The sequence below is a fragment of the Dendrobates tinctorius genome, unplaced genomic scaffold (genome assembly GCF_039654945.1).
Source record: "Dendrobates tinctorius isolate UK_male_01 unplaced genomic scaffold, ASM3965494v1 ptg000031l, whole genome shotgun sequence".
Taxonomy (NCBI): Eukaryota; Metazoa; Chordata; class Amphibia; order Anura; family Dendrobatidae; genus Dendrobates; species Dendrobates tinctorius.
In genome coordinates this window covers 16,620,658-16,634,243 of record NW_027361699.1, presented here as the reverse complement: position 1 = coordinate 16,634,243, position 13,586 = coordinate 16,620,658, and the positions used below count along the sequence as shown (strand labels likewise).

Sequence of the window (13,586 nt, the reverse complement as noted above, 5' to 3'; positions counted from 1 at the left end):
CTGTAAGGTGCCGGTCACCCGGCTCAACTGTGCCGTACAGTGGTCTTCTGAGCTGCCCACTATTAGGAAATCGTCCAAATAGGGTATTATGACTGTGTCGTGAATTCGGAGGAAAGGCTGTCACCTCCACTACGACTTTGGTAAAGACCCTCGGGGCTATAGATATGCCAAATGGAAGGGCCCTGAATTGGAAATGCCTGAGCACGCCCTGGATATAGAGAGCCACTCAAGTATTTTTGATAACTTGGGTGGATGGGGATGTGATAATATGCATCCTTTAAATCGACTACGGCCATAAAACAATCTTAATGTAGCAGTTTTATGGCTGTAGCTACCGATTCCATCTTGAAGGTCTGATTTTTTTATCCACCGATTGAGGCCTCTGAGGTTTATGATTGTCCTGAACGATTGATCTGTTTTTTAATCAGAAAAATGGGGGAAAAAGGGGGGAATAGAACCCCATTCCCTCCTGTATGTTCGGGACTTCGGAAAGGACCTGCTTGTCTACTAGGCTCAGGATCTCTGATTCTAAGGCCAACTGCTCTTCGATCGCCTTCCTGATAGGGGTAACGACAAACGCTGCTTTTGGCTGACGAATAAAGGGGATCTTCAGGCCTTCTCTTATAATGCATAGGATCCAGGTATTGGAAGAGATCTTTCCCCAGGCCTGAGAAAAGAGCGCCAATCTCCCCCCTACCGGAATGCTGGCGTCATTGTGGGGATTTTTTTGAAGTGGAGGTGCCTCCACCAAACATAAATCCGGACTCCTTTTTTCTTTTATCTTCCCATCTTCTATCGGCCGGAGGACGACCCCTGTTGAATCTTCCTCTCCGAAAGGGCGGCCTTCTCTGATCTGCCGGAAATCTGGGAAAGCCTTTCTTTCTATCGCTTGCTTTCTCCAGGATATTATCTAAGTTTTTCCCGAATAAAAAACGACTATCGCAGGGGAGAGCGCACAGTTTAGCTTTAGACTGTAAGTCACCTGGACAGCCTTTAAGCCACAACGCGCGTCTGGCGGCATTTGATAATCTTTCCGCCCTAGCTGTCAACCTCATAGTGTCCGCCGAGGTGTCTGCCAAAAAAGCTGCTGCCCCATGCAGAAGATACATATCTGTCAATATTTTCTCTCTTGGGACTTTTGACGCTAGTCTCTCTTCTAACTGCTGCAGCCAAATCATTAGGGAACGTGCCGTGCAGGTGCCCGCTATTGCCGGCTTCAATCCTCCTGCTGTTGCTTTCCATGCATGCCTTAAATAGGAATCGGCATTTTTGTCTAGCGGGTCCCTAAGAACCCCTGAGTCTTCCAAGGGCAGAGCCGATTTTTTTGGAAGACCTGGACACCGCTGCGTCGATCTTTGGGACCTTGTCCCATATTTCTGCGTCCTCAAAGGGGTACCATCTCTTAGAGGAGGAGCGAAGAGCCCCTGATCTCTCGTGTTTCCTCCATTCTCTCTCAATGAGTGCTTGGACCTTTTCATTAACTGGAAAGGTCCGTTTTTTCCTCTCTTGTAGTCCCCCAAACATGACATCCTCCAGGGATTTAGCCGCTTTTTCTTCCTGTAGGCCCATCGTTGCCCTGATGGCCTTAACGAGAGCATCCGTGTCTTCTACCGGAAAACATGGCTTACCATCCATGTCACTGTCTGAGGAATATGAGGAGGATGGGCGTTCGGTCTGAGACAAGGCCGAAGAGGAGTTTGATGGAGAACTAGGGGGATTCTTTCTACCTTTTTTCCCTTTTTTCAACAAAGTCTTACTTGAACCTTCCATCTCTGACCTAAGGGACGATATAAGGTTGGCTGCGAAAGTAGGCGCTTCTTCTGCCATGGTTCGCTGGATGCAACTGGCGCAGAGGTCTTTCTGCCAGTCTCTTGCTAGGGGGCTTTTACATATGGCACAATCCCTATTGTTCTTCTTACTTCCTGCTTTCTTAGGCTTTTCCAACGGGGTTAAACATACAACAGGGAACCCCTATTAACAGATTGCTAGCATTCACGAAGATCACTCACCACCCGTAATCAAGGGTACCGGACTCGGAGGCTGCGTCGGAGCACGCGATCTGTGCTCTCTGGATCTTGAGGAGTCCCCCGACCTGCGGCTAGGGCGACTGCTGCTTGAACGGCTTCCATGCTTGCGGCCAGAGAGCTATGAGGGAGGCAGAGTTGGTGGAGACAGCGATCGCTCCTGCTCTGACTCCATGTTTGACCGCCCGCCATGCCGCTCTCCTTGTTTAAATAACCCGCCTCCGTCCTGGTGGGTGTCTCCTCCCCTCCCCCTGCGACGGCCGGCCAACCGCTTCGGAAAAGCCGGCCGGCGTCACACCCGGCACCATGACACCGTCGCCTAGCTGACGTTAGTCGGCGCGCCCATGATCCCTTGCGCCGCTGACGTCAGCGGCCGGAAGATGCCCGTGGCTCTCCCTTGCTAGGTGCTCTGGGGGAGCGAGGCCGCGGGCATGCGCGGGGGGAAGGAGGCGCGGTGGAGCCTCCAGGAGCCGCCACGCACGCCGACACGAACCCAGAGACCAAGCGACCACCGGAGACTGTGCTTCCAGGACCAGACGGCCGGCGCTACAGGTGAGGCACCCTGTTCTTCCCGCGCCGGATGGGCCTGGGACCTTTATCCATGGTAGGCACCGCTGACAGTGGGATTCCCTTCCAGGACATGAACCCAACTGAAGCGGAGGAAAGGTGCCGCCCCTTATATCTCAGTTGGTTCCTGTCCTGGCGGGGCGGATCCCTCTCTCAGGAGTGCTGTCATGGGTGAAGGGAAAACCAGACATTTTTAGTGAGATTTAACCACAGATTTATATGTGAATATTAAAGATGGTTCATTCATAAGGTATCTTTTTGCAGGGGTGTCTGTTAAAAGTGATGATATTTTCATTACTTAGACTCCATTATATATGCCATGGATGGATCACTAATTCAGTAAGGGAGTCTGATTTCATGCTATGGAAACTTGTCCTTTAAAAATTTATTTCTACCCTTAAAAAATTGAAATATTTTGTAGGAAAGCTGTTGCGACTTGCACATTTCCACTGCAATGATTCTAAATTTCTAATCAATGGGTGCTGTATAATAAGAGATAGTACCAAGTTACAGGTTACCGTACATATATGAGTCTTGGTTGCCCATTACCCAGCCAGTTTGTCTTTCTTGGACCACTTTTTGAAGGTACTACTATCCATGGCATACAGGAAGTCACCACAAGGCCTTGAATTATGGAGTGTTGACGTGCCCCTGACCAAGTCAACTAGTCATCACAATCTGATCCTTGTCATAGACTCTTATCTTTTTTTTCTGCTTTTAACACATCAACTTTAAGAACTGACTGGTAAAACATTTAGCCCCCAATAGGTGCCATTATCATAAAATAATCAATGAATCACTTGTCAATGGTTTTATTATTATGGCTGAGTGTGATATATTGAAGGACATGGATAAATCCTAGACTGATTTTAGTCAAGTAGTAAGGGGGCATTGACATTGTGTGATGACCAGTGTTAACCGACCACCAAATGCCGACATGTTTGTTGGTCAGCGGTCGTTTAATGGCCTGTTTTCATCAACTGATTGCACTTCGCGTGTGCAGTGAACAAACTGTAATAGATAGCTCTGTTCTGGTCACTTAAGGGCCTGTCACACTAAGCATTATCGCTATAACGTCACTGGTTTTTGTGACGTTATAGCGATATCGCTAGCGATATCGCTATGTCTGATACTTACCTCCGACCACTCCCCCGCTGGTTATCGCTGATCGCGCGAGAATGTCCTGGACCGTTTCTCGTCGTCAGCTTCCTGCTGGGCTTCCTGCTGTGACGACGAGCGACGCGTGAACGCGGGCGGGAGGACGTCAGGATCGCCTCGTCTGACAGGTAAGTAGCGACCCCCAACCCCTGTGATGTCGCTGGTGAGATCTGCCTGTGTGGCAGCTCACTAGCGACCACTTAGCGATGTACCAGCAATCCTGACCGCGTCATATCGCTGGTCGGGATCGCTGGTACATCGCTAAGTGTGACAGTACCTTTACACTGCCATACTTCTCAGCAGCACAGGTACAGTTTCCACAGGACGATGCACTGCCGAGAACTATGATCTCTTGGGTAAAGCAAAAGATCATTTCACCCGACGAACAATCATTTTTTGTTAGATTGTTGGCAGCCTGTTTAGATCTACAGTTATTGTGAAATGAGTCATCCCAGAAATGCTTGTTCACGATAATTGTGCAGTGTAAATGGGCCTTAATGCTCCAAGTCTAATGGAGTGAATGCAATGTTATCATGACAGCAGCTCACAAAAGCTTATCAGATAACTGTATGCAGGTGGCTTTTTTAATGCTGCTTCGCTGATTACTCCAAGGCATCACATTAGATATCAGATGAACTAGAATTGACTTTTGCCATTTACGGAATTGGAGATAAACTGGTGATATAATAATGGTTTGGAATGAGAGCGTAAATGAGCAATAGCCTTAATATTGGCATAAATGTTAATTTTATGTAAATGGAGTAGAATGAATCAAGTCACAATGGAGTATGAGCATTAAAAGGATATAATTGTAAAAGGGCCATGATGGGGCTTTACCATAGAACCTCAGCAGAATAACAGATTAAATTGTAAACCATGATATGCTGGTACAGCTTCATGCACATAGGCACAAGGCAAATCTATCCATTTCTACAAAATTACAGCTGGATACATAATTATTAAATGATAACCAGAGAAATGACACCACAAACAAATATATTGTATAGGGCTGAGAACATGTCTCATAAGTATGATGTTCCCCCCAAAAATGTGCAGACATGATAATGGTGATGCCCTCCTATATACTAATTGTAACACACCAAGGATGAAAGGAGTAAGCGAGAAACACCAAAATCATAGCGTAAAAATAAAATTCCCTTATTGATACATAAAAATAATAACACTAACAATTTGTAGAAGGTCAAAGCCTAATGACACAAGTGAAAAAAGAGGCACACAAGAATTTTTGCACTCATATATACAACCTACAATGCACCATTAGGTAAAGACAACCATCATAAAAAAGTGGCATGTGCTACAAAAGTGACAAATGCATGTACATTGTATAAGACATACATTTAAGGTGCCAATTACAAGAGTTCAATCAAATAATGATGATCTTTGTTAAGTGTTGCCCTCTTAATCAGACAGTCTTAATCTATATCAGAAATCATGAGGCTTCCGGGAGGAATAAAGTTAATTTCTAACCTGCAGCGGGGCTCTCAGTGCAGGTGCCAGGCAGATTAACCCCATATCTAAAGGTTAATAGCATTTTTTTCACATGACAGGTTCCCTTTACTCTTTACAGTGGTCAAAAATTTGCTCCAAAGCAAAAAGCTATTCTGAATAGCTAGGTTAGCGCCTAGTATACTACAGTATGAATTAGAAAATGAGAATAACCAGACAAAATCAGAAATGATTCTGACTGAGAAGTATCAAGATGTGGGAAATGACGCTAGATCAGACTGAGTCAGTCACAATGCAATCGTCACAATTTGGTGAGGGATATCTGACACCAGAGAACCTTATGAATTAAGAACATTTGTTTCTGTTCTCTTTTTACGGGGTTGTAAATGTAAATTTTTATTTTCAGATACTTTGCTTTATATTCAATGGGTACGTCCAGTCTATGGCCTTTATGATGTTAAAAAGGAGTCAAATGACAGAGAAATGTCATTGACTAAAGGCACTGTCACACTTAGCAATGTACCAGCGATCCCGACCAGCGATATGACCCGGTCAGCATCGATGGTGCATCGCTAGGTGGTTGCTAGTAAGCTGCCACACAGGCAGATCTCACCAGCGACATCGCTGGGGACGGGGATCGCTACTTACCTGTCACACTAGGCGATCCTGCGTCCTCCCGCCCGGCTCCACGCGTCGCTCGTCTCTCCACCGGAAGCGCCGCAGGAAGCTGACGACGAGAAACAGTCCAGCCTGTTCTCGCGCGATCAGCGATAACCAGCGGGGGAGTGGGTTGTAGGTAAGTATCAGACACAGCGATATCGCTAGCAATATCGCTATAACGTCACAAGTTATAGCGATATTGCTAGCGATATCGCTTAGTGTGACAGTACCTTAATACAGAGTTATCTGTGTGCTTAACGTTCTGTCTAGTGTCTCTACACTGCTTTATCGTGATCTTTAGCAGTACTATAGAACACTCATTAAAGGATTTATATCAACATAAATTGGAGAAGTGCACCATTGATTGATTGATTCACATTGATCGAGGCACTCTTGATTGATTGACAATTCGAGCTATCCAAAATTGTGTGGAGTCTGATGCAGTATGCAAAGACATCATCGAAGAAGTACATGGGCACTGAAGCTGGCTAGACTCACTGATCCAGTCAGCTTCAGAGCTGCACCTACAAGCTCAACAGAAAAGAGATTGTAAGAGCTGCACTTTTTGCTTAGGAGAATAGCCACTACTGAAAGACTGCAGAGGTGGCCAGTAACCTAGGCAACAAGCAGTACACAACAGAATTTAAACTCCCTCGGTTCTAGACAACAGAGAGGATTTTTAATAAGCTATATATTGCAAAGTCATTTGTTTTTACGAGCACATTGCTATTTTAACCATTTATACTGTTGAGAAAACCCAATCCACTGCCCTTTAAAGCACAAAAAATTCTGCTAATACTATCCCAGTCTGCATAGCAAAGCCAAATAGTCTGCTATAGAAAACACACAGAATCAGTCAGTTGTCTTTGCGCTTGTGGGCATATTTTAGATTTTTTATGTAGATAATAATAATAATAATTATTATTATTATTGTTGTTATAAAAATAGATACAAAATAAAATGATAAAAAAAAGTTTAAAATCCAAGCTTTGGTAAAACATGCCATTTTCCAATACTTTACTATTAAACAGATGTAAAGGCATACAAGAATAATACCTAAAATAATGCAGTCAGAGTACGGTATAGTGAGAAACTAAGCTCAAGCACAATGGACAGGCTTGGCCTATAAGGGCAAACATCCAAACTGATCGGCCATGTTTATTTCATTATAAACTCTTTTAACTGGGACATAGACATAGCAAGAAATATTAGCTGAAGTTGAAAGAACCATGAGGTATAGGTCAAAAGTTAAACAGCATTGCAAATTGCAATTTAGCATTTGTTTCAGATTTAGCAAATGCTACTAATGAACGCGACCTTTAATAGAGTTCATATCCATAGAGATTAAGCCTTTGCTGTATAATCATTTCACCTCTTTGAACTTTCACATCTTTCTTTGCACTGAGCAAAGACTAAAATATTTATTACAAAGAGAAGAGATTTGGCCTTTTTTTTGGTGCTTTAATTTAAGTAATTAAACATTCTGTCCCCACAGGCTGAGAACACGAATGATATGCTCCATCTACAATTCACACTGACATTATGGATAAATTGGGTATGGGAAACAGAAATTGCCCTCTCTTCATCGTTTCCAACATTTACAGTAATGAAGTGCGAAAAAATAAGAGCTGGGTATTGCGTGACAACGTAGTAAGGAAATAACAGAATTTCCTATATTACCTCATCTAATTCCATCTCATCTGGACTCTCCCAGGGCTTAATAAACTTTCCCCGCGACTTCTTCAAAGGGACAATGACAATGTAATAGCCTCTGTAATAGAAAAAAATGGAGCTTAGAGATTGTACACTATAGAATAAAAAAAAAAATAAAGACTAGAGCTACAAGGAGAAAAGCAAATTTATATTGGGTTATTATTACAAATTTCTATAAAATGCCTAAGCTGCACTCACTTTACGAGTGAGATATGAAAAATTTGCATGCTGCATGCATTATCCTAAGTTAATTTTGTGAATTAATTACAGCATTGGTAATTCTTCCGCTACACTACACCTTTAATGGCATCCTTTTGTATAAGGAACAATATTTCATACTACAGCGCAGACAGCTACTCATTAATTCTAAGATGAAGTCAACCATCACTGCCGCCAAGAACATGCCTACTAATGTTTAGCAGTCTATTCGCCGTTTGCTCAGCCAGCCTGTACGCCAATCAGTCTTGAAATATTAAGAGTGCCATATATCATTTTTGGCTAATCATTCCTTTTTTTATTAGAAGAATTAGTGGTCTAGGGATTTTAAAACTATATCACGTTCTTACAATAGTAATATTATTGGCAAATTGCACAAATATATGATATATCGGGCATGCAGCACTATTCCTGCCATCAAAAAGCCAATGGGGTCCCGTTGAGCACCATCGGTATTATTCATCGTATTTACCAAGATGTAAGAGTGAGAGTAGCCTAGTGCATAAAGTTCACACAACCTATGGGGTATATATGGATACTTTATACTAACACGTATATCCTTGGAATGACTGCACTTAAAAATCCAATTTTCTTCATAACTAAGTCTAGAAAAGACTTCAATAACCATAGCACCATGAATTTTTTTGAATATGGGAAAAGATGGGCCATATACATCACTAGTATTCAGACGGAATGCCCCAATAAAAGCCTCCGATATACAGTATGTTATTGCATAGGGATAAAGTGGCATGTCAGCCATTGACTATGCAGTAACAGATTTTTTTTTTTTATTTGGCCTCTATATAGAAAAGAACAGCCAACTGTGCTTTTCTATACTGTAAAAAAAAGAATGCCAATGCAAAAAACTAGTGTTTTCTAAATGACTCCTTTGTGGAATATGTTCAAAGCCATGGATATATTTGGTGTTAAAAAGAAAAAGAGAAGAAATTAATTGATAACAGTATGTAACTAGTCTGTTTTGATAAATGAGGATCATAGATTTAGAAAAAGCAGAAATATAATTGATAGTAAGATATAAGAGAGGAGACTTACTTTATTTTTTCATTTGCAGGAACTTCAGGCAACTCCACCGTTATCATGCCATCAGTGTTGGTCTTCCCAATAAAAACTGGCTTAGTTCGGAGTACGTCTGGTGCAGTTTTTGCTGCCACTCTGTGCTGCAGTCCCCCTGCGCTATTTCCTCTATTAGTCAGGACAAAGGAGTATAAGGTTTCCGGTCTTAGATTGGTGATGAGCTTCTGTGTAGCCCGACCGTCAACTTCAGCAGCCTTCTTCCCGTCATCATACAGAATCTTATAGGGTGGAAAATGAATTAAAAAATTAGACTTAACATTTTGGTCTTATACAATGAACATATAAACATATCAAATATAGGGTGTATTTTTGAATTGCGCTTGTAGTATGTGCAGTTGTTTTTGTAGGCTTATAAAGTATATTGTTCCTCAGTAGCGATCCTAATAAGATGTACTAAGTGATATACAACTCTATAGCATTTAAAAGGCGACATGAGAAGGACAAATTCATGGGAACCATCCGATTCTCCATGAAAATGCTTTTGAGAAAAGTGATGGCCACAATAATGGTTTTCATGAGTCAGTAAATAGATAATGTTTAGTGGAAGTTACAGCGTAATATACACAGACACCACCATAGTGCTAGGAAGAAATGCTCAGCCTTGGGTTATAAACCTTGGAGCTGTCATCCTCCAGAGTACATACCGCCATACCAGTATACTATACACATGTACTGTACTACACTTACTCCATCATTTGATATTGAACCACATGTTGTATAGTGTTCACAAATAATAAGGTCATTCCTTCTTTCCCTGGAAGGATATACAAACTAAAGTGTATTGTATATGTGTATTTCAATCATGAATCCCTTCAACTTACTTTAAAAGGCAATGCGGAATTGTAGTTTTCTGGAATCTCCCACGACAGCAATACAGATGTCTTCATCACCGCTTTTACATGAAAATTTTTTGCGAACACTGCTGGAAAAGTAAGAAAATTGCATTTGCACTATTCTTTGAATGATTATACCTGTCTTTCTTGCCCATATCATGTGAATTTCAACAAATCTGACACGAGATGAAGAAACAGTTGATTTATGAAGACCCTTTGCTTTGCTTTATGGTGCTCCAGATTGTTATCTTACCTGAAAGTGTTGTGCAGGAACTAGCGAGATTAAACCCAACTGAGTGCTATGAAAACACATTAAGGTCCATGTACATTACCTTATCCACTAATAAAGTGAGTTGTCCCATCAGGATAGCAACCATTCCTGCACCCTGATTTCCCAAGAAAAGATAATCCTCTAAGGAGAAAGCCTTAAGTAGACAAATCCTACCTTGATCTACTGGGAGCGTCCTGAATTGGACACTTGGACTAAAAGGACCAGGACCCTTGCTGGTATGAGCACGTATTTTAACATCATAAAAGGTATCAGGTTTTAGTGCAGTGAGAGTCACGGTTGTGCCAGCAGGAACAATAGGAACTTCGAATGGATTATATGGATTGTTGATATCCCTGTACAGGAGGGTGTATTTTATGATTATGCCATTTCTTTCTGCTAGGATGGGAGGTTGCCAAGTTATTTGCACTGATGTTGATGACGTGCTGTCACAGTGAAGATTTTGAGGAAATCCAGTTGGAATCTCCTCTGGTATAGTAATGTCTTGGATGTTTTCTTCCCCAAAGCCCACTTTATTTCTGGCTGATAATTTAAATACATATGAGGCTCCTTTGTGGATTTCCTTGGCAGTAAAGTGGTCTTCTTTTTCTGAGAACTCTAGAGTGGTGAGAATGTCTATATCTTTACGACCATACTTTAGACGATAACCCATGACTGGGCCAAAGGTTTCTACTGGTGGATACCACTGAACGAGAGCAGTGTTCATCTGAGTGTGGTTGATAACAAGGCGAGGTCTACCTGGAACTGAAAGAAAGCCATTTTAATGCACTGACTGTAATAATACTCTTATCCCATACATGAAAGAATACATTATGGGCCAGATTTAGCTTTTTTTGCAGTTTTTATAAGTCACTTTTAATCATAAATTTTTAAATAAACAATACTCTTCATCTTCGTTTTTAACTTTTTTCCTAAAAAGTAGCATGTTCTGCTAAAATGCTGAAAAAATTGTGCAAAGATTTCACACCATCACTATATCACTCTAAGGGAGGGAAAGTCACAAGTGATGAACAGGCCACCGTCATCTGCCCAAAATGATGAATATATATATAATATATCTATCTATATACAGTCATGGCCAAAAGTTTTGAGAATGACACAAATATTAATTTTTACAAAGTCTACTGCTTCATTTTTTCTAATGGCAATTTGCATATACTCCAGAATGTTATAAAGAGTGATCAGCTTAACAGCAATTACTTGCAAAGTCAATATTTGCCTAGAAAATGAACTTTATCCCCCAAAACACATTTCAACATCATTGCAGCCCTGCCTTAAAAGGACCAGCTAACATCGTTTCAGTGATTGCTCCATTAACACAGGTGTGGGTGTTGATGAGGACAGGGCTGGAGATCAATCTGTCATGATTAAGTAAGAATGACACCACTGGACACTTTAAAAGGAGGCTGGTGCTTGGCATCATTGTTTCTCTTCTGTTAACCATGGTTATCTCTAAAGAAACACGTGCAGTCATCATTGCACTGCACAAAAATGGCCTAACAGGGAAGAGTATCGCAGCTAGAAAGATTGCACCTCAGTCAACAATCTATCGCATTATCAAGAACTTCAAGGAGAGAGGTTCCCTTGTTGCCAAAAAGGCTCCAGGGTGCCCAAGAAAGACCAGCAAGCGCCAGGACCGTCTCTTAAAAGTGTTTCAGCTGCGGGATCGGGCTACCAGCAGTGCAGAGCTTGCTCAGGAATGGCAGCAGGCAGGTGTGAGTGCATCTGCACGCACTGTGAGGCGGAGACTCTTGGAGCAAGGCCTGGTCTCAAGGAGGGCAGCAAAGAAGCCACTTCTCTCCAGGAAAAACATCATGGACAGACTGATATTCTGCAAGAGGTACAGGGAGTGGACTGCTGAGGACTGGGGTAAAGTAATTTTCTCTGATGAATCCCCTTTTCGATTGTTTGGGACATCTGGAAAACGGCTTATTCGGAGAAGACCAGGTGAGCGCTACCACCAGTCTTGTCTCATGCCAACTGTCAAGCATCCTGAAACCATTCATGTGTGGGGTTGCTTCTCAGCCAAGGGAATGGGCTCTCTCTCAGTCTTGCCTAAAAACACAGCCATGAATAAAGAATGGTACCAGAATGTCCTCCAAGAGCAACTTCTCCCAACTGTCCAAGAGCAGTTTGGCGATCAACAATGCCTTTTTCAACATGATGGAGCACCTTGCCATAAAGCAAAGGTGATAACTAAATGGCTCAGGGAACAAAACAGAGATTTTGGGACCATGGCCTGGAAACTCCCCAGATCTTAATCCCATTGAGAACTTGTGGTCAATCATCAAGAGACGGGTGGACAAACAAAAACCTTCAAATTCAGACAAAATAAAAGCATTGATTTTGCAAGAATGGACTGCTATCAGTCAGGATTTGATCCAGAAGTTGATTGAGAGCATGCCAGGGGAATTGCTGAGGTCCTGAAGAAGAAGGGACAACACTGCAAATATTGACTTGCTGCATTAACTCATTGTAACTGTCAATATAACCTTTTGCTACTTATAATATGATTGCAATTATATTTCTGTATGTGATAAAAACATCTGACAAACACACATAAAAACCAGAGGCCAGCAGATCATGTGAAAATATAATATTTGTGTCATTCTCAAAACTTTTGGCCATGACTGTATATTAGGGTGACCGGATCTCATATTGGTGGGAAAAAATGTCAGAATCTTGTTCGTCTGGACCCCACAAAACGATTCCCCTTTCCAGATATTGAGAGAGCCAAAATTTGAGCTCGATCAAACGATGTTAACCCATGCCGCTCGTCGCTCAAAGTTTGAAAAAATCCAAATTGAGGTATTTTAAGATTTAGGTATTTTGCATAGTCTGTTAGACTATAAAGAATGTGACAACAACATTGCAGAAATAGCCCTGACCAAATTTTCGAACCATTTGTGGTATATGAATGCAGAGTTGGTGGGATTATCGTTTTTTGATCCCACCATTACAGACAATGAAAAGTTGTTAATGGCTAATAAATTGCTCAGTAGCACAGATGAACCATCAGAGCACCCTAACCTACATGAGTTGATAATTTTACATAGTTATCTAATCTATTCTAGAGCTTTTGTTAAAGTAGTTTTTGAAACGTCAGAATATAATGCTCGGCATTTGCTTACAACTTGCAGGACATATTGCTTTTGTTCTTCATCTTTTGTCAGAAGGTCGTTAAAGTCGGTTACTTCCTACCTCTTTTAATTTTTCTTTCCTAACTTTTGGATTTACAACCCTAGCGTGCTCTGATGGTTCATCTGTGCTACTGAGCAATTTATTAGCCATTAACAACTTTTCATTGTCTGTAATGGTGGGATCAAAAAACGATAATCCCACCAACTCTGCATTCAAATACCACAAATGGTTCGAAAATTTGGTCAGGGCTATTTCTGCAATGTTGTTGTCACATTCTTTATAGTCTAACAGACTATGCAAAATACCTAAATCTTAAAATACCTCAATTTGAATTTTTTCAAACTTTGAGCGACGAGCGGCACGGGTTAACGTCGTTTGATCGAGCTCAAATTTTGGCTATCTCAATATCTGGAAAGGGGAATC

The 13,586-nt window shown here is 41.7% G+C and overlaps 1 protein-coding gene across 41 annotated transcripts in view; it reads right to left on the bottom strand.

The window, feature by feature from the left end:
• PTPRD (protein tyrosine phosphatase receptor type D) overlaps nucleotides 1-13,586 on the bottom strand; it is a 2,878,718-nt gene that overhangs the window by 157,882 nt on the left and 2,707,250 nt on the right. For 18 of the 41 annotated variants that reach the window (XM_073572185.1, XM_073572197.1, XM_073572187.1 and 15 more), the window contains 4 exons: nucleotides 10,179-10,766; nucleotides 9,722-9,822; nucleotides 8,859-9,118; nucleotides 7,557-7,647 (listed from right to left, as the gene is read on the bottom strand). In XM_073572185.1, the coding sequence (XP_073428286.1) occupies nucleotides 7,557-7,647; nucleotides 8,859-9,118; nucleotides 9,722-9,822; nucleotides 10,179-10,766 (1,040 nt within the window). The remainder of the gene's footprint in view (nucleotides 1-7,556; nucleotides 7,648-8,858; nucleotides 9,119-9,721; nucleotides 9,823-10,178; nucleotides 10,767-13,586) is intronic. The other 23 variants (XM_073572188.1, XM_073572201.1, XM_073572190.1 and 20 more) reach the window with 3 other exon arrangements.